Below are 21,913 nucleotides of genomic sequence, written 5' to 3' on the forward strand. Positions count from 1 at the left end.
TGGCATGGTGAGCAAAAAAACGATGGATTTAGGCCCAGATCTCTGTACTGGGGTGAATGTATGACATTGTTCTGCATTCTGTCCATCAATTGTTGTTTTTGCATTTGTCACCCTGTGTGGGAAGGGTATGCCCAGACGTGGGTCCCTTGCTCTCCATGCCACTGGAAATCAAGCTATCCTGGCTGAAGAGGGGTGAAACCCCGAAACCGGTCCTAGGATGCTTGTTTCCAGTCCAGGGAGGACCTGGCTTGGCAGTTCGGGCTGGACTGTTCCCATGAGGCACAGGGTCAAGACTGATTTGCATATGGCTGGGTTCAAACTGGAACGGCATGGTGAGCAAAAAAACGATGGATTTAGGCCCAGATCTCTGTACTGGGGTGAATGTATGACATTGTTCTGCATTCTGTCCATCAATTGTTGTTTTTGCATTTGTCACCCTGTGTGGGAAGGGTATGCCCAGACGTGGGTCCCTTGCTCTCCATGCCACTGGAAATCAAGCTATCCTGGCTGAAGAGGGGTGACACCCCGAAACCGGTCCTAGGATGCTTGTTTCCAGTCCAGGGAGGACCTGGCTTGGCAGTTCGGGCTGGACTGTTCCCATGAGGCACAGGGTCAAGACTGATTTGCATATGGCTGGGTTCAAACTGGAACGGCATGGTGAGCAAAAAAACGATGGATTTAGGCCCAGATCTCTGTACTGGGGTGAATGTATGACATTGTTCTGCATTCTGTCCATCAATTGTTGTTTTTGCATTCTGTTGTAAAGCCATGGCATCCATTTTAGATACGGCACCCATTTTGTCTCTTGCCCTCACATAGTCAATGGAAGAGCAATGACCCCGGCAGAATCACCTTGTTAAGGACACGTAAGCCCGAGCCCGAGGAAGCTGACGCTGCGTGACTAGGCAGAATCAAGCTGCCTCCCCTGCCTGAGGCCAGCCCTGCTATACTGGTTCTCGTGTCCATTGTCCTGTTTGAGAGGCCGAAGACGGTAGCCATGCCCGTTTATGATCCATAAACATCCCTATCCTACTTTTCTATCTCCCACACCTGGCTCTGCTTCTCTCCTTCTGGGCTTTTACGATGGGGAGGATACGATTTTTATGATGGGGAGGATCGGTCAAAGAATGGGAAACTGACAAAGGGATTTGATCGAATACTGAAAACCTACGACTGATTATTGTTTGGTGTATATTTATTGTCTGTTTGGGATACCGGGTTGGGTATGAAAAGTATTCGTGTAATGTTGCCTGAAGGCATATTTTATGTATTTAAGGTGCAACCCGCTTCTTGCAAATCGAACAGTCTCGTAGATTCTGCCATTGTGTGGTTCCTATGACTTCTGTGTCCCTGCAGTAAATAAATCTTGGTCTCTGACGCCACCATCGAGAAGCCCGCGTCTCTGTTTCATTTGTGCACCAAGACAGGAAGGAACTCAGAGGTCTTTGGGTGTTGTTTCCCTGACACCTCTGGACTCTTAAAAGTCCAGAACCTCAGCTGTAAGGGCTTCGCTTCAAAGGAGAAGTTTGGGATCTATTGGCGACAGTAGCCAACGATTCCCAAGAACATTCGAACTGCCCTCTGAGTCGTAGGGACGGGCATTCTCAAAATCGCATCTATGCGATCTGGAGATATCTTTCTTTTGCCTTTCTCAATCCGATGACCTAAATACTGTACTTCACTCAGACAGTACTGTAATTTATTTGGAGACACCTTATGCCCATTCTCTCCTAGGAAATTCAACAGTGCTACCGTATCAATCCTGCAGGCGTCCTCAGTTTTTTACGACACTAGCAAATCATCAATGTACTGGACGAGAACAGACTCTTGGGGAAGCACCAGACCTTCAAGGTTCTTTTTCAAAATCTGATTGAAAATAGACGGGCTCTCAGTGTACCCCTGTGGGATACGACACCATGCTAACACACGATTTTCCAGCCTAAACGCAAAAAGAAATTGGCTCTCCTCATGCAGAGGAATCGAGAAAAAGGCTTGACACAGGTCAATCACGGTGAACCATTCCGCATCACATGGGATTTGGAACAGGATCACGGATGGATTCTGTACCACGGGACAACATGGGATTACAATCTCATTAATTCTTCGCAAATCTTGTGCAATCCTGAATTTCCCGCTCGGTTTCTGCAATCCCATTATGGGCGAGTTACACGGACTACCCCTGATTTCTCTCAAAATCCCTTGCCTTAGCATGGACTCAATTACGGGTCTGATCCCCTCAATAGTTTCCGGTGACAATTTATACTGGGGAGTTCTTGGGTATTCTACATTCGTTTTGACTCTTATTTTCACTGGATCTACGCCTTTAACTAGTCCGATCTCTTCCCCACTAAGGTCCCATACATCAACTGACACGGACTCCCTCAGATCTAAAGGGAGTTCCTCTACCGTGAGTGCAGGATACATTTCCACGCACCAACGTTGGTTCGCAACCTTAAAGGTCGCATCATCATCTCTTGTCTGGACTTTCACTCCATTCGGGGTGCAATAGATGGTACAATTAAGCTTACACAATAGATCTCTTCCTAACAAACAGACTGGACTAGAATCGCACACCACGAACTGGTGTCTGTCACTGAAGTTCCCGATCCTAATCGGTATTGGTTCCGTCAGTGGGCTAGTCAATTGCTTGTTCGCTACCCCAACAACTTGGATTGTCTGGCCAGAAAGGGGTAGATACGGGATCACTGCAGATCTTACAGTCGATCTTGTAGCCCCGTATCAACCAAAAAGGTCGTAGGGTGGCCATCGATTTCTGCTTCTACAAAGGGTCTCTTCTGATCTACTTCTAGGACCGCTCTAAGTGCACAATCATCGTCTCCTCCCCAGCAAGATCTTGTTGCTGGATCGGAATCATCTTCCCCATTCACTTCGAATAGGGGCATCTGTACATATGTCCGAGCTCCCTGCTGCATATTCTGTATTCTAGGCGGTCGGGGAACCTGTACCTGCGGAACATTCGTCCCCCCTTTTGTCATTCTAGGTTGCGTCACTACAGGGAGTGCGTCTGCCACTGGAACATGGGTCACCTCTTCTTCCTGCTGTATTTGATTTAACGGATTAAAAGGACACTCGCGTCTCCAGTGTCCAATCTGGTGGCAAAGGTGACAAGCTGCGGTCTTTTTCAACACTGCCACATCTATTCCGGTCTTAGGATCTACTCCTCTCGGCCTCGCCTGTCCTTGAGCATTCTGTGCTCCTCATTGATAATTTCCCTGCCTCCTTCCCAACGTTCCTCCGGTGGACTGTCCCTGAACTGCGGTCTGCATCTGGACTAATAACAGATTGTCTTTCAATTTCTTATGCTTAGACTCAATCTCATCACTGCAATATCTAGCATATCGGAGAATCTCATCCACAGGCTTATTCTGCCAACAAATCAAATGTTGCTGTATCATTAGACTAACCTCTGGCCTCAATCCCAACACAAACTTGGACACAAACTGTCCCATGTATTTGGTATCCAACGCCTCCAAACCACTGTACTGTTTGAAAGCCTGCAAAAGCCTCTCGTAAAATTCATGTACTGTCTCCTTAGGCTCTTGTACAGTCCTATCTATCTTCACCCAATCGGTGTCTTGAGGTGAGACCTTCGATTTCAACCAAGTGATTACCTGTTCGAACTTTTTCATCACTATCGGCGACGGACCATGTGTAATCAAATCCCTGTCGGGCTCTGAGGCTGGCCATTCAATCGCAACTTTACATGCCGACCACAGATCCCCCGGGATCACGATGTCAAACAAAGTATTCAAATCAATCCACAGTACCTTCGAGATTTTGACAAAGCGATCAACTTGCTTGTACCACAGGCTTTTCCCTTAGCCGGGGAAAATCATTTGTGAAGGCAGCCAAGTCCCCTCTTCTCCAGGGTACATGTACGTACCCTCCATTCTGTACCTCCCTTAAAGGGGAACTCCCTATTGGCGTCGTGACTCCACCCGGAGGTGGCGTCTCTCCCACTACTCCTCTAGAACTTTTCTTCTTGGACCATCTTTCTTCCCACTTATCGAGCATGATCCATGCCCGCATTGCTATAATCAAATCCTTGACATGGGTTCTCAATCCCATGAGTCTCTTGTCTTCCAATTCCTGATCACTATACTGTAGCCGGTATTCACCTTGCAATGCTTTAGTTTTCGACAAATCCACCCCATATCTTTTTGCCAGCTCTGACAATTTCTCATGAGCCGTGCGTGCTTTACGAGTCACATCTTTCGCTAAAAAGAGTAACTCATCTTGTTTGTAAGTTAGTATTCTTTCCAGGGGTAGATTTCCACCTATGATCTCATCCATTTCTGCCTTTAGCCTTACGACGTCCAACATTTTCCCTCTCAAAGCTCCCCTCAGCACTTCTCGGCAGGCTGTATCATCCCTGTCACTGTACTCACATTCTCTTTCTTGTGGCCTACCCTCCCCTGATCTGCCCATGGGAACAGAACGATTTACAATCGTCCCTCGATCCCTCTCTGCGTCTAAAACACCTTGACTTTGAGTTCTCACCGGTGGTGTCCACATTCTCAAATCTGATCTTGACTCCACTAAAGACATAGGTCTAGAAGGTCTTGATTCTCCCTGTCCTCCAGAGGAGTCAGCTGTAGCTGGCATCGGCGTACTCCATTCTATAGGCTTCGGAATCCGCTCTATTCTCCTCACCGATCCATTTTCCTCTACTCCATTTCTCGTCCTGCCCTCTGATTGTTCTAAACTCCCTACCGTTTCTGGCTCTAGCTCATACATCGACTCAATAGGACCGATGATAACTGGTATTTTCAGCGCATCTAGTAACCTCACTCCTCTCTCCACCTCCGAGCTGCCTACAGACTTATACCTGATATTCTCGGTTCCCATAGAGATCTTTCCCTCTACTCTTACTTCTGATCTGGGTACCGTTCCCCTACGCTCTTCTTCTTTCGTCTCATTGCCTTCTGAGGCATCGGGATTGTATGGAGGTGGTCTCTCGGATAACAACCTTTCTACCAGGCTATCATCCGTGTCACTGTCTTCCTCCCCGTCTACTGTCTTTTCCTTTGATTTTCCTGTTGTCTCTAATAAGGGATATCATTTATGTCCCTCTATTGCCTGCATTCTCCATCTTTTCTCCGCTGTATCCCATCTAGCATCTTGGAACGCCTGAACTGACCTTTTCACCCTTTCCTGATTTCTGCCTCTCTCCTTATCATGCGCTGCTCTAATCCACGCATGTAGTGCTTCAAATTGTGTGGGCCTCGGCATAGGTCGTAAAGCTGCCATCACAGTCTTCAGCTGATACAACACTGCTAATCTGTATGAACCATACCGTGGGAACGCTAACTCTCCTTCTCCTTGAGTCATTTTATGCCAATTCTCAAACTATGGTATGCAACCCTACATTTCTTGCCATGTAGTGTGCTGGCGTGTCCTCCGGAGGGGCCTCCGCACCCTCTCGAGTAACCACATGTTCATCCCCTCGACACAATTCTCGGAAAACTTTAAAACATTTCATAATGACCAAATGCTAAACACACACGATCTCGGTTTACTTCCTGGTATCTGTCCGCCAATGGCAGCGCGAACTACACCAACCAGCCTATCGCAGCGTGACACCTTCTGACGTCACTGTTCCTCACTCGCAGCAGTTCCCCTCCTGCACACCGCTCGTCTCACCCTTGCATTCGTCCCATTCACACGCTGAAATAACCGTTTGATCCCAAACAAGTTACTCCTCTGGCTGTCCATCCACAGCCTCTGACTGTCCGTCCACAGTCTCTCGAAGTTGCCGACCTCGGTTGGTTACTGTCTGTCCCTGCCTGGCAGACAGATCGCCTCTGATAGGTTTCAAATACTCAATTCCACGTACAACAACCCACGACCAGCGTCAGGTTGTCACACTCTCATACATTCACTCCCCCTATCTCGGTCCAGGTGATCGATGGTACCTCACGATCAATGGTCAACAAAATCTACCAGGGGTGTCTTCTACACCCTCTCGCTTAGGCTTCTCATCGCCTAAGACTTTCCCGGGCTGCGCGCGCTCACAGCCTGATCTGGCAATCACACAACATTCACACCAACTCCGCAAAACATCTCACACAATACAACACCGCAATCTACAACATCGTATCCTATTCATACTCACTCTTCGAGCTTCTGCTTGCTGCCGCACTGCTACTCGCCATCTACGTCCGTCCACCAGGTCGTCTGTCGTTCGCCCTCCGATGATTCAACCCCACTTATCATTGATGGGCCTCAAGGATCACTTATCTTAATCTCAATCTTCCCTCGCTATCAGAAAGAAACCATCCTCGTTTGCTACCAACTGGGAACGCCGGTTCTTGTTCTCATCTAATTACCTACAAGAACCCACTCAGGTCGCCAGGATCTTTTTACTTGCCTAATAGCGTAGAGGGAAGAAACACAATTATCAAATCGTATTTACCGCAATTTGACATCTCAGAAAAGAAGACTCATGATCTGGGAGGTTGACCTTTTATTATCAGCAAAAACATCTGAATATATAGGCACCTCAATACAAGGCACAAAAGATAGATGGGGACTAATACAAATGCCAGTCTACGAAGTATCCGCATACGACTAAAGATAAACAGAATTACAGCTTCCAAAAGCATCAAGTACCCTATAGCAATAGTGATATCAAAGTTCACAGTCATGAATCAAATTATTACTGTCCCTACTCTATTCTAAGGTGACATCCCTACTCAACATTCCCTTTCAGGTGAGGATCGCATAAAAGGTGTCAGCAGTGAAACTTCCTAAGAAGTCTTCACCATATGAGAGCTCGATCTATATTGCTCCTTTCAGTCCCTCTCCTAAGTCTCGTCTGCTCTACCCACGGGGCTCTGTCCCTAATACAAAACCCCAAAAACTGTACACGCCCTTCAGCACACCCCTCCAGGCAGCTTCTTCCTTCAGTAGATTTCCATTTGGATCCTTTCATCTTCCTTTCCATGAATTCGACCTTGGGTCCCAGGCCTTCTCTGTACCAGGAGTTGCAACTTTACATTCCAATCCACTCCCTTCATGTCTACTCCTTCTGTCTCCATTCCATTCAAACAAAGACTCATTCTAACTAACGAGCTACATGGCCTTGTACCTGCAGCCAAATGCTGAACAGAAAAAAACCCTAACATCATGAGGTTTCACAACTTACTGCATTTTAAGCTTTGCTAAAATCCTGTCGTCCTAATAAAACATGGCTAAAATAAACGAAGGCCTTCACTTTACATATATGGTTAGGCCTCAAACTAAACACACTACAATTACCAATTCTAATTATTTGTCTCATACTTAAGAGAACTACCTTCTTCATTCCTCTAACATGACTTAATGTCTCTTAATGCATGACATTTTTATACTAAGCATTACACATATACCAATGCATTTCAGAATAACAGGTGGCCTTTCTCTTCTCTCGAGGCCTGTTTTACTTTTCTACTTTTCTATTTCAATGAATACATTTCCATTATACTAGGATAACATGCTCAGTTATATGCGGGTGCTGACTAACAATGAATATGGTGCACCCCTACAATTTTCGCATCAGCAACGCTCTATCAATACCTTATGCTATGCTCTATCTGGCCCGACTCAGGATCAAGGGCGATGGCAAGAGCAGAATTTTCAATGATCCTAAAAGCCTGATGCAATATCTGCAGTGGAGAGGACAGCAGGGACCACGACGGAAATCACCAAGAGGCAGAGCGGATGAGCAAGACCAGATATCGAGCCCGGAGGGCAATGTCTATAGAACTGAATTGGGGCCTTGGCGACATCCGCAACTAAGATGACACCAGATAAGTGGACTGTAAACTGGGTACAAGGTAAACCCGAGGACAATAGCTGAGAATGTAAAAATGTAGGATGTTATTTATGTAGTTCAAAGGGACAGAGTTAATCTTTAACAATAAATGTTATTTGGCTGACGCAAACATACGGCCCCCGAGTACTCAATCGGTGGGGGGTCTCGGCTGGCCGCTCCTACCCACATGTGTATACCACACCAAGTATTTGAAATTATTTGGGGACGGTTGGGAGGGGGAGGGGACCAGTTTTGGGGAAATGTCTCCACTGCGATTGGGGCAACGGAGCGGATGGGGGAGATAGGGGGGGAAGTAGGGAAAAACAATGGTTGAAGGCACGAGCGCAGATGACAATCATTGGAATAAGTTGGTCCTCTTAACAAAACCCATGCAATTTGACATCATAGAGAATGTAAGACACAATGATACACAATAATAGACCCTTAACGTAACTGACATGAAATGTACGAGGCCTCAACAACCCGCAGAAAATTCGGAAGGTATTCGCCTATCTCAACAGGCATGGGGTAGAAGTGGCCTGTCTACAAGAAACCCATCTCACTCCATTCTCAGAATCATGAGTGGGAGCTCGCTGGGCACCCACCCGGATAGCTTCTTCTTACTCAAACTACATTAGGGGGGTAATAATACTTGTCAACCGTGGCATCCCATTTACACTACTGCATTCTGTCACAGACAGCCAGGGATGATACATCATAGTCCTGGGGAACTTTGGGGGCACCACAATGACTCTAGTTAAAACTTATGGCCTGAACACATATGACCCAGCCTTTTCTGCGCTAATCTGAGCAAAACTACGGACACTAGAACCTGCAGAGATACTCTAGGGAGGTGACTTCAACACATGTTTAGACCCAACAGTAGATAGGTCCACAGGCAATGACAACTATGGCAAACAAGCTTCCAAGGTGTTCAGGGAAGGTATGGAAGAATGGGGGATGGTAGATTTGTGGCGACTGCGAAACGCTGGGCGAAGAGAAGGAACCTGCGTTTCCACAACCCATAACACAGGGTCTAGAATAGACTATTGGGTAGCTACCTGCACACTCAGCACATGGACGAAGTCAGTAGAGCACCTGCCCAGGACACTATCAGATCACGCACCCGTTCGCAGGGTGATCGCACTCCCCACACACACTCCTAGACAGTTTCCATGGCGTCTAAAAACATCTGCAATGCTGGATCAGGTGTTTCGAATGGAGCTCAGACAAGTAATCGCAGAATTCTTTGCACACAAACACGAACATTAGACAGTGCCAGAATGCTATGGGAAGCCTTTAAGGTGACAATTAGGGGATTTTGCATAGGTAAGCACGCTGGGATATTGAGAGATATACGGCAGCAATTAAATAAAGTAGAATTGGATATTAAGGCGCTAGAAAATTAACATGCACAAACCACAAACTCTGCATTACTAGAAGAAATTAGACACAAATTGAACACTTATCATGAATTTGCAGAAAGCGAGGTAAATTATCTGTCACGCAGGTACACGGCACGAAACTACAGAGAGGTATGACGCCCATGCCGTGCTTTAGCAGGAATGATTCAAACAACACGCACCCGCATATTATACAAATAGTGGATGCGCAGGGTACACCATACTACGACACACCCTCTATTACAGATTGTTTTTTGGACTACTATTCACGGCTATACTCTACACAGACGTCCACATCGGAGGAAGAGATAAATGAGTACCTAAACGATATAGCCCTGGCTTGGCTCTCAGATGAGCATAGGGAGTACTTGAGCCATCCTATAACCGAAGACGGACTAAAGGAAGCTATTAGCTCCCTCCCAAATAACAAAGCCCCAGGGACCGATGGCCTACCGGGTGAACTTTATGAAGAGTATAATGACCTGCTCATACCCCATCTAACAACAATGTACTCTGAGGCATATGAGGAGGGGGCCTTAACGCCATCACAGCGGGAGGTACTACTAATAACGCTACTCAAACCAGAGAAGGACCCGGCTCAATGTGAGTTCTCCAGTCCACTATCTCTCATTAACCTGGATGCTAAAATACTAGCAAAGATAATAAAATTACAGCTCCAACCCCTAATGCAGAAGGCGGTCCTCTCGGACAAATCTGGATTTATCCCCACACGGTGAACAACACATAACCTGCAAACTATTTTCACACTATTCAATCAATTACATCCAGACGTGCCTACAGCTCCGGCACTACTTGACGCAGCAAAAGCTTTTGATTCAGTGGAATGGCCATTCATGTTTTCCGTTTTGCGCAGAATAGGACTACCACATCCATTTTTGTGCTGGATTATGCTACTTTACACAGACCCATGCGCTATAATCAGGATAAATGACGTCACGGCTGCTCCTATACACATATATAGAGAAACACGTCAAGGGTGTCCACTTTCACCGCTATTATTCACTCTGGTACTTGAGCCGTTAGCATGCAAAATCAGACAAAAACACCAAAACACAGCACTATAGTTTCAGTTACGGCCTGTGAGTATATCGCAATATGCGGATAACATGGTACTATATACACGGCATTCGGAAGCTAACTTAAACCCATTAAGAGAATACATAAGATTTGAGCAATATTCAAGACTAAGTATAATTTGGACCAAGTCCGTGGTAGTACCGTTGACACCCAGCACAGAAAAACCATCATTGGACTACCCTCTGCAGTGGAGTACAGAGCCGGTAATATACCTAGGGGTGTGGATACACCGCGATCCCGTGTTAGGAATACGCGAAAACTACAGTAAAGCACTTACAAAATTGGAAGGTCAAGTGGATAGAGGGATTAGGTTACCACTTTCGTTAGCAGACAGAATCGCTATACAAAAGATGATAGTGCTGCCCTGCTTTCTTTATTTATTTATAAATATACCAGTAGTGCTCACACAACAGTTTTTGATTAAACTGCGTGCATGCATGACTAAGCTCACGTGGGCAGGTAAGCAGTCAAGGGTGGGGTGGAAGGAATTGACCAGGCCATACATACAAAGGGGATTTGGGGCCCCAGACCTGCAACTCTATTATTATTGTGCCCAAGCACAGCACGCACACTTTTGAATACACCCGCATACACATATACCCCACATAGCAGTGGAAAACGATAGTGTACACCCGATCACCCTTGTCGCTCTCCTATCAGAACCGAAGCAATACACCCCAGGGTGTAAATCAACCCTGTATGCAGTACAACAGCAGCATGGCACATACTGACAAAACGAGCTAATAAACTCCCTGTATCTGCTCCGGTCCTACCACTGCGGCAGCACCCACAAATAACAGTAACACAGGAGACTATAACACTAAAACTCCTGAACGATATGGGAATGCACACAATATGAGATATATTACCTAATGGTCAATTTATATCTCAAACGGATGCCATATCAGCAGCACATTGCATACCATTCAAGCTATTTGTTTACTTCAGATTGCTGGCGGCACTAAGGGACACATAACGCGTTACAAATATTACTCACATCGCCCACGCGTAAAAGTCTTGTAACAAATCTCTACAATGCCACCCAGCAGGAGCAATTTAGAGAACGTGAACAGACTCTACAAAGATGGGAGGATGCACTAGGCAGTCCCATATCAACAGAGGATTGGGGATACAGCTGTGCACTCACACAAATACTCACATCTAACTGCAATCTTAGAATTATCCGTTTTAAATTCTTACAGCAAATATATTACACACCGGCACAGCTATATAAATATGGTCTCCAAGAAGATGATACATGCTCACGATGTAGTGCTGCACAGGCACACTTTATACATGTTGCATGGGCATGCCCGCAACTCTATTCACACTGGCAGACAGTGACAAGTATCTTGGAAACAATGCTGGCAGAACCAATGCCCAATACACCACAAGTATGCCTATTAGAGTTGCATAAAATAAAACAGGTTTGAAGGCGTAAACTACTGGCGGTGGCGTTATTATTAGCCAAGAGGCGGATTGCTATGAAATGGGGAAGTCAACAGATACCGCAATTTAAAAACCTGGTCACAGACATGATTTATTGTAAAGAGCAACTAGAAACCTATGCAGAAGAACAACCGGTGGCATCTCGCCCTAAAGACTTCTGGGACCCACTCATGCACTACTTAAGATCCGTACGAACTGTTGAATAGTCCCTCGCTGATGACGGACACGATTGGGTGGACGTTCCACATTTCAGCCAGCATAGCAATATAGTAGAGATCACAAATGAAGATATATATTATGTGGAGATGTATATTAGTTATAATTGAAGATGCCGAATAGAATGTGTCGCTAAACGCTGTATCACTGTGTGTGTTGTTACAGAAAACATGGACTCTAAACAAAGTATAGATACAGAATGTAATGCTGCCATGCTGTGCTATGTGTCTGATCATTAACAAAAACATTTTAAAATAAAATAAACTTATGGCCAACTTGAAGCAATCTTTATGCCTCCATTCACCTCTTCATCTAAGCCTCTAGGGTGGGGAGTGCCCCACGGCTTAGCGATCATCCGCACCCTTTTTCTTTTTTTATTCTTTTTATTAACCATAAAAATAAACATAACACTTGCTTCAGAATCATTGCAGCATACGTAACATTTAGAGCGACAAACATAAATGCATTGAGGACATAGCACTTTAAAGCCTCCCATTATCCTTTCCTCCCGCAAAATAAATGGGCCCCAACCGAAAATCATCTAGCACAGGGCACGGCAACATGTACATTATGGTGTGGGTGGATCAGTTCTATAGGGCATCCAGGCCCCACAGTCCTTCTCCCATTTGCGTGGGCATCCCCTACTCTGATATACTGTTTGTTCAGCTTGCTGGCACCAGTCCAAATCCTTCTCCTAGGCGTGTACTGTCGGGGGTATCCTGGCACCTCACGCTCTGGCAATATTGCGCTTTGCCACCGCTCATCCCCACCCTTTTTTAATATCTACCTGGAGTGTCTGGATAAACTTGCTGAATCCTGGGGGGTGTGATGGTCTTTGATGCAAATGACCCCTAGCTCCTCGTGGCTTTTCATGAAAATGCACCAGCAACATTGAGCTCTTTCAAGCCCTGCTTGAAGGCAATTGTGGAATGGATAAATGGAAAATCTCTGAAACATAATTCATAAAAAACTGTGATCCTCTTTTTTGGCACCAAGTCCTCTCTGGATGCTAACATTGTTAGCCATTGGAATTAGGTGCTCCTCCCTCTCCTGCTCTGGTTGTGAGCAACCTTGGTGGAAAATGTGATTCTAATCTTACTTTTGAGCCTCAAATTAAGTCTTTATCCACCACTTGCTGTGCCACCCTGAGGGCTCTCTGAAGGATGCTCCTCCTGATCCTGAGGACTGTTGGAAAATGATTGTCCATGCCTTGCCCACTTCCAGATTGGACTACACCAATAGCCTGTATTTCGGCTTGCCTGGTTTACTAATTAAACAGCTCCAAACGATCCAAAACTCAGTTGCATGCCTAATCCTCAAGAATCACTGGTGTTCGTCAGTTTCTTATCAACTCCGGCATCTTCACTGGCTCCCTATCATCAAGAGGATTCAATTGAAGCCCCTTAACTTTGCCTCTAGAGACTTTACTCATAAAGGTCCTCTGTACCTCAGGACAAGATTGTAACCCTATACGAGAACCAGATTCCTAAGATCCATTAAGTTGAAACTGCTCTAAGTCCCTCGCATTTACAAAGCAAGAAGAGGTGGGAGATCTTTTGCATATCTGCCTCCCAGACTCTGGAATGCCCTGCCACTTAGTCTGCGGTGAAGCCCTTCTGAGCCTTGCTTCAGACAGAGTCTTAACCCTACCTTTTGACTCCTGCCTAGTAGTCTAAGCAGTCCGGACCCTTTTCTAGCCTTGTTTTTTACATTAGCTCTCTGCTAGCGCTGGGATGCCTCCTCGAAAGCAGCTACGTACTTTGTGAATTGAATGTATTTAGAGTTTTTGATTTGTTTTTGTGTATATAGAGAGTTTTGTAAGCCTTTATGTTTTTGCATACAATGATCCATTACGTACATGTTACTCTTGTTTTTTATTTGATTTAGATAGTAAACTGTCACAATTATTTCAGACATTAAATAACTTGTGATAGGTTTTGCTAAAGTAATAGGCACATGCAGATTCTTACCAAATGTAAATCTATTTCTAAACAGATTTCGAGAGGGTGCAGTCCAGTGTAAGTGTGTATGGAATGAGGAAGGCCCTAAATGATCTAGCATGTATACCATGACAGGATCCCATCTCCATACATTAAAGATGTGAAACTGAAAATAGGCCTGAATTTTAAGAATCTAATTTACTGCCATGAATTCTGAGCAAACAGCTTCACCTCTAGAGCCTCAGTTATTTCATCTTTCAAGCTAAGAGCACTTATGAACAGTGTAACACCAGTGCTATGAGCTAAATGTGATGCAGGGCCAGTGTCCCTCACCTTCATCTAATCCACATGTCCGCCTCAAGTAAACATGGAAAACATTTTCAATATTAAAAAGACAAAGCTATTGGATTTTCACTGCTGATTTGGTGGTTTGTCAAACTAGAGCATCATGGGAGGGACCATTACAGCTATAAATCTCTACCGAAAGAATGTCAGATCAGACAGCAGAGATTGGCCAGCAAAAGAGGAGGGGCTCTGGGGAGAGAGCTCAGAGGGGAGGAGTGAGGGCACAGGCATTCCTTGGTATATTATCTGCAAGCACAGACTGTTGGTGAATCTTTAAAGAGAGAGGAGAGCATTTCTGACAGGACCTTTCGAGACTCTGCTGGTGATGGAGACTCTCAGCCACCCAATAGGCCTTTACTTCTTCTGGGCGATGCTGTGCAATGCTGAAGACACCTGCCCAGGTGAGTGCCTGAAAGAAGATGATGATGATAATAATAATGGTAATAATAATATTAGTAACAATAACAATAATAACAATAGTAATAATTCTGTTATTATTATAATAATAATACATGGGATTCTGTAATCCCTGTATAAACACCAGTCTCTGATCTCTTGATGATCAGCAACTAGTGACACTCAGTCGCCGATTATAAAGAAAAGACATCAGAAATGTATTATTATAAGTTATTACAGTGGAGTACTGATGTCAGAATGCCTGCTGCCAGACGCCAAGGAAAAAGGCAGATTAGGTCCCACAGCATAATTGAAGCTGCAATTCAAGGCAACAAACTAAACTCTGCTTTTCTTTCTTTTTAATAGCTTACAATGACAAACAGAGAGAATATGTTTGTTTTTTGCATTCCTTACTTAGAGCAAAGCTAGAATGTTTCTGAATGTTTCCACACGTTGAGCTTCTGCAGCTTTTGTTCCTAAAAAACTGACTTGTATTGAACTGTTTCTCATATCTGTTTGTAAAAATATCTAACAGGTTTTTGATGTGTTTAATTTTGCACTAGAGGGTTACATTTTTTCATCGTGCCTGCAAACATGCTTGCTCCTTAATTATTTCATTACAAAAAGCTATGCACCAAGGGCCACATTTATCAAGATTTTGCATCACCCTTGCAACACACAAAGGGGCACAAGGGCGATGCAAAACCTAAATGAGATTTATCAAGTCACGCAAGGCCACTTTGCGTGGATCTGCATGGCTTGATAAAACTAGAATAACACAAGGCAGAACAAATCGATGCCTTGCGTTACTCTACGGCAAGGAGGTGTTCCATGTGGGGAACATGGGAGTTCCCATGCATTCACCCACGGATTTTGGTGCATTCCCCGATTTGCTATTAGTGGTAGACCTTGGAATGCGTCAAAATGCTATGTCTCCCCAGGAGAGGCGTAACGAGGAGAAATATCTTTATTGTTTCTCATTTTATACTCTTTCTACATGGGCTGCATTCTGTAGCGCATATAGAAAGAGGAAAACGCCTCTCAGGATTGTCCCTTCCTAAACAAAAACCATCCTGCCTACAACATAGGCACCCTTGCACCATGATGCCAAAAGTGTGCCAGTGCTAGGAAAGGACAGGAAAGTGCAGTATAATGCAGTGGCATAATGAAACTTGAGGGGGCCCCCTGAAAAGTACATGCAGCCCCCCACTCTCTGGACCCTGTCAGAAGCTCTCAGGCCAGGGACCGGGCAGTGGTGGAGTGGGCCCCCGGGGCTGCTGGGACCCCCTGCACCATTGGGGCTGAAGGGGCTTTTGTTACGTCAGGTATAATAGTTATTAGAACATTGGAATGTTGGGAGCTCCATTGAAAACAATGGAGTGCTCCGGGCTTATAAAGGCTGGTATAAGCCCGGAGCACCAACATTCCAATGTGTCTTTGTTCACAGCTCTGGCTGTGAACAAAGACTTCAGGGGGCCTGAGGGGATTTGAATCCCCTCGCGCTCCCTGAAGGCTTTTGTTTTGTAAGAACATTCTGCCCTCTAGTGGCAGAATGTTCTAATAGCCTTATAGCCCTTCGTAGCAGGGCTATACCGCTATTAAAGTCCCGCTGCGTTAGTTAAAGTCCCTCGCCTTCGGCTCGGGCCTTTAACGCTGCAGCGGGCCTTTAATAGCCGGTATAGCCCGCTACGGCGGGCTATAAAGCTATAATATGGGACGTTTTTACCCTTTCCTTTTCATGCAGTGTAGCACAACAAGGTGGCTTGCTCCTTTGTGGTATGTGAAAACATGATAAATCTAACCACAAGGTTTTCATTTTCTTGTGGGAAAAGTGATGATGTGACCATAGATTATATGGGATGAAGTACCCCCCTGGTATCCATGATAAGGATATTGCAAGTCACCTCAGTGTTCCATAACCTTATAAAGGAACTTCTATATGGTTATGGAACTCCTTGGTGACCTCAATATCCTCATAATGTACAGAAGGGAGTACTTTATCCCTTATATAATAGTGCAGTAGTAGTAATAATCATCATCATCATAAGAGAGGAACCGTAGTCTGGTGGCCAAGTTCTAGACTGGAGAACAGTGAAACCTCTGTAATAATTCTGTTTTCCCAACCTGACCAAATTATGTAATCCAGGAGAAATCACTGTATGCGCCAATTAACATTTCTTACTTTACAATTCTATCCTGAAACACTTGTTAGAAAGAACTTAGATACTTTTGTCAATACACAAAACCCCTGCCTTTTAGAGTCCAGTATGTTATTTACAAAAGTTTTCCGCAGGCACTTGGGCGACTGAAAGAGAGGCAAAATATTGCATCTACTTCCTTACCATGAACCATTCCTGAGGGCGCAGCGCCTGCACAACCCATTATGTTCTAGGTATTTCTGTACAAATCTCACACTAAAAGCTTTAGCTGTTGGCACATTGCGGCTTCTCTCCTTCCTCCTAATAGGACACCCCTGGCGGTGGTCCCAGTTCAGACTTTACAGGAACCAAGATATCATGGTAATTTGGAGTCCTACAGAAAATCAATGAACAGTCACTCAGTAAATCTCGATGTATTTCAGTAAAACAACCATAAATCACTGCATCTCAAAAAAGAAGGCAACCAAGATTGTTTGTTTCCATAACAATATGCAATTGCTTAATCAAACAAACTCAAGATTGTCTGCTATCAAGCACTAGCAGTCTGGATCGTTTTTATCTTATGTGGAGTGAAAAGTTTTGTATGGAGCTCTACAACACTATAAATGTAGAACAGAAAGCAATAGTGCGACCTTTCCTAACACAAATAATATGATATGGACATGTAGCAGCAGCATAAAGAAAACTGCACGATTCTCTCACACATACAGGAAATTTACAACACAGGTAGTAAATGCACTAAAGAGTGAATGAAACGCGTTAAAGGGCTGTTACAACATTTTCATAGACAGGTAAACATACAGGATATATAAAACTCCTGCAAGAAATAGAACAAATCCTTATGATATTTGCCATACATTCATTAACGCGTATAGGATGAACCCTCACCAGTAGGTTCCATGTCTTGCACTGAGACGCATTTAAGAGCACCACTGTCCACTGGTCTGTGTGAGCTTATGTCATTCATTTTCACCCTTTGTTAAACTGTAGGACCTATATTCAAATCCTAGGTGGGTGAGTGCAAAATGTTTTATTCTGGAGTCTCACTACCACAAGAGTACCCAACAGGAGAGCCAACAAAGTGACACTTCTCTTGTTTTAAGGCTTGAATATTACCCTTGTGGTGTTTTCTCTAGGAATATGGGTATCACAATAAATATTGGGAAACAATCAGTGTTTCATGGGGCTTATTAACCAGCCTCAGAAGGGGGAGGTAAATGGGGCGGACCTCACAACAGGTGAGGTTATCAGTATGCAGCGTCTTTCGCAGACCCAGTCATTGTAATCGCAGCCTACACTATGAAAAAGATCACGCCCATGCTGCCATGCCACACTCGCATCTGACTGGGTGTGGGAAATGGGAGTGCTTCTAAAGTTCTGGGGTTTACGGTCTAATACGTATAACTCTTTTTCCCTTAAAAGTCTTTGATCAGGAAGACTCTCTTGCGCAGCAAAGCCAGTTCTGTCCGCCCTAGTTCAGTCACACTACAGGGGGTGGAGACAGCATTGTGCAAGGCAGCCACAGCCTATTAAGGTCCTAGTGACAACTCCTCCCACCACTCTAGCCCAGGAAGACTCATCAGCATATGCAGGGCACACCTCAGCTCCCTTTGTGTGAGTGGCTGAAGTGAATGCACAAATAGCCCCTGTCAGTCTAAAACCAGACAGTTTGGTCAAGTTGGGAAGTTGTGATTGGAAACAGGGTGTGAGCTTCAGGATGATACATCTACTAGGTTTGCCCTCGGTTTAATGAAAGCTTCTAACTGGCCTGGGCATGTTATACAAGGACATTCAAATGATCATTGTTTTATAAGATGTGGAAACACCCTGTCTTATACAATAGCTGCCCTCAGGGCAGAAACAGTGCAAGCATCTCTCCTTCAGAGGGCAGGTAGAGCTAGGGTAGCCCCGCACACGCAGGTTCAAATCGGACAATAGCATTGCAATGTTTAGTTCTTCACAGAATAGGAGCAGCATGGCAATAGCAAAGTGCAATCTTCCATTTCTTCAGAACAGATCCAGCATAGCAGAGTTGGACAATCTTTGATCACTCATAGAACATGAATGGTTAAGGCATGCGTGACGTGTAGGTTACAGACAGATATCCAGACCAGGTGCTTAACTCACTTAGAGGAATGTATAGGTGGGTGAGCAAATGAATATGTGCAGCTCTGACACCGTTCTCACGAAGGTGATATTCCACGTCAGCACTTTGAAAATCCTGCTGCTGTCAGTCGAATGCTTGTTTTTATTGATGCTTTGTTTTCCACATATTTAGAAATTACAGTAACCTAGTAGGTCATTGTTATATGGAACAACCTAAGTAACTGTGCTCTAGAGAGGCAGACAGGTGTCAACCTCTTCAAAAATATTGTATAGTGATAATGCATTACTTCATTTTTAGTGATGGAAATTTATGAAGAAATTGAATATTTTTTTCAGATATCAAAGATATGTGAAAATAAAAGTTGTAAAACTAAAGAAACCAGATAACAGCGTAATATGAAAAAATGTAAGGTATGCCATACATATCCTGGAAGTTACTTATCTAGAAAAAATGTAAAAAACACAAACATAAACCTTAGATGTGGATTTAAAGGGGTGGGGGTTATTGTCTGTCTGTCGCTTTCCTTGCACTGATCCTAAACCCCTTTGTGCTGCCTCACATTTCAAGGAACGCTGCATGCTTCCTATCTGTACCATATTCTTGATATCCTATCACTTATGGCACTTTCTGCTGCGTCATTCACCTTGTGGACTGTCAATGCAGATGACCATACACACGCGGTTATCATACTTCTCACATGCTCTGATGTTCTCTGTGAAGGTTTAGCCAGATTCTTAACAATCGTGGCATTCTTCTGTACCCTCAGCTGACTGTGACAAACACATCCTGTGTTATGTGTGCGATAAACACTGAGGACCTTTGTGTAACACGTAAGCAGCTGGGATCAGATGATCTTCTTCCAAGACTTAATGCACAGCAGAGGACTGTGATTTACTTCCAAGTGTTCAACAACCTCATGTTTGCCAAAGATAATATTTGATTTGGTACAGTACTACTGAGATGTATTGTCAAAGTTCATAAGTATATGTTGGTTACTTCCTTGTTTTAGTTTAGATTGGCAAGCATTTCGGCTGGCCTTTCTGGTGCCAACATAACTTCACGTTTCTTCCTTAAGTTTTGAGTCTGAAGACTTGTTTGGGAAACCTCTAAATACTTTGACTTCCTGATCCAATGTTTTTAGATCCGGTAACTGAAATTTAAGCGATTTGCCAGATGTTTCTAAATACAATGGACTACAGAGGATATTTACTCTTTCATCACATGCTATTGGCTATCTATTTTATTAATCAAACATTTAGAGAGTGCTTACATTGTAAAGCATATTTGTAAAGCATAAGGGTGTAATTTACTTCTCAAATTTACAATTAATTATCACGTTTTCTTCAACACAGGACATGAAACTAAGGATGTTTAATGTATTTGTCTGGCTCAAGTGCAAGCCTACCTCCAGCATGGACTTCTATTCCCTTTTCTTCTTTAACCACAGTTGATGGCCGTCAAGACGTCTTGCAGGGTCTCAGGGTTTCTTTCCCATCGTTTAAACTTCCAGAAACATTTGTTCCTGTCATCACCTGACAAAGATGATTATTTATTTTTATACCTTCATTATAGCCCTGCCTGTGTTTCTATATCATAGAAAGAAAGACTGTAAGGAAGACTCCCTTCTGATACAACTTTTGTTTCCATAGAAACTAACACAGGAATAATATGAAGGCTCCCCTGGTCTCCATCTTTCGCATAATTTGCTCCTATATCAAAAGAGCTTTCACTGTAAACTGCTTCTGTTCCAATCAGATAGGATGGACCATATTCTCAAGAATTGCACCAGCAGTGATTTTAAGTGCACTGTGAACATGCACAAAGAGCTCTTATCCAGGGGTGAACAGGTCAGACACAGAGGGAATCTATTCTACTTCTTTTAATCCATTGCAACTTGTTACCCAAAACCGAGGCCCAGATTTACTAATGCTTTGCTCCAGGTTTGCGTTTCTTTTGTAAAGCAAACTCAATGCAAAGTATTCTGCTGGGATTTACCATCCAACGCTAATCTTCATCCCACAGTTCAAACATCAGCATGTCCTTGAATGTTTCCCGTCTCCAGATTGGACATGAATAGGTGTCCTCCCTTATGGTTCGTTAGCGCCTCGTCTCCCTGCCAAAAGCTCTCCTATTGAGCCTCACTACATCTAATACACAGTATGCCTCTCACTAGCAATGAGATCACATGAGCTCACCTGTGGTAGAGTGAACATTGTAATCCAAGCAAACTTCACGTTCACGCTCAATCACTGACAACCAAACGCTTAGAGCCTTTGGTTAGGCTAACCTAATAAAGCAATCAATGCGTACTTCAAATACATGACTATATGTGCACAAACAATTACCAAAGAATGCACGGCATGAGAACTACAATCATTAGAGTGGGAATGAAACATTAGTACTCATACTCATGTGAATGTCTAAGTTCTACAATAAATACACTTTAATCATATATTTAGTGCTTAACGTTAATAAGATTAAGACACACAGTAAATATATTATGCGAATGCACATAATTATTTCGCTTCTGTGACGTCTAGGAGTAGAGCTTAGATAGCACGTCTCCACTGTGCAAACTCCTAAGCGCCAGGACAATGGATGCAATATCTTCCTCTGTATATATGCTTCTGTGTGTGGACAACATACTATGTCAAAGTAATTTTGAGTAGTGCTGATTAAAATGTGAATATCTGATGTCGGCTGTACATTGGGACTTTTGAATCTTGGAGAAGTTGTCAAACTCTGCGCCAGGAGACTAGGGCTCTAATGTAAGCTGTCTCAAGAGATCACTATTCCTTAGAGGTATATCAGTTACTGTATACCAGTTCCACTGACTGCCTATACGATGAATACAAAGACAACCAATAATATGTGCTGTATCAAAAGAAGCATTGTCAAATCCAATAGATGTAGCTTATAACTTAAAAATGGACTCCAGCTGGACTTTCAAGACGCAGAACAGAAGTGAATGTGGCCTTGTATGT

At 44.0% G+C, this 21,913-nt stretch overlaps 1 protein-coding gene across 1 annotated transcript in view; it reads left to right on the forward strand.

Moving 5' to 3' along the window:
- Window positions 1–14,537: 14,537 nt before the first annotated feature.
- The window catches only part of LOC146868574 (ficolin-1-like), a 405,133-nt gene continuing 397,757 nt past the window's right edge, over window positions 14,538–21,913 (forward strand). The window contains exon 1 of the mRNA XM_085611408.1: window positions 14,538–14,668. Coding sequence (XP_085467534.1) covers window positions 14,593–14,668 — 76 coding nt within the window. The 5' untranslated portion in view covers window positions 14,538–14,592. The remainder of the gene's footprint in view (window positions 14,669–21,913) is intronic.

The sequence above is a fragment of the Triturus cristatus genome, chromosome 1_2, assembly GCF_964204655.1.
Source record: "Triturus cristatus chromosome 1_2, aTriCri1.1, whole genome shotgun sequence".
Lineage (NCBI taxonomy): Eukaryota > Metazoa > Chordata > Amphibia > Caudata > Salamandridae > Triturus > Triturus cristatus.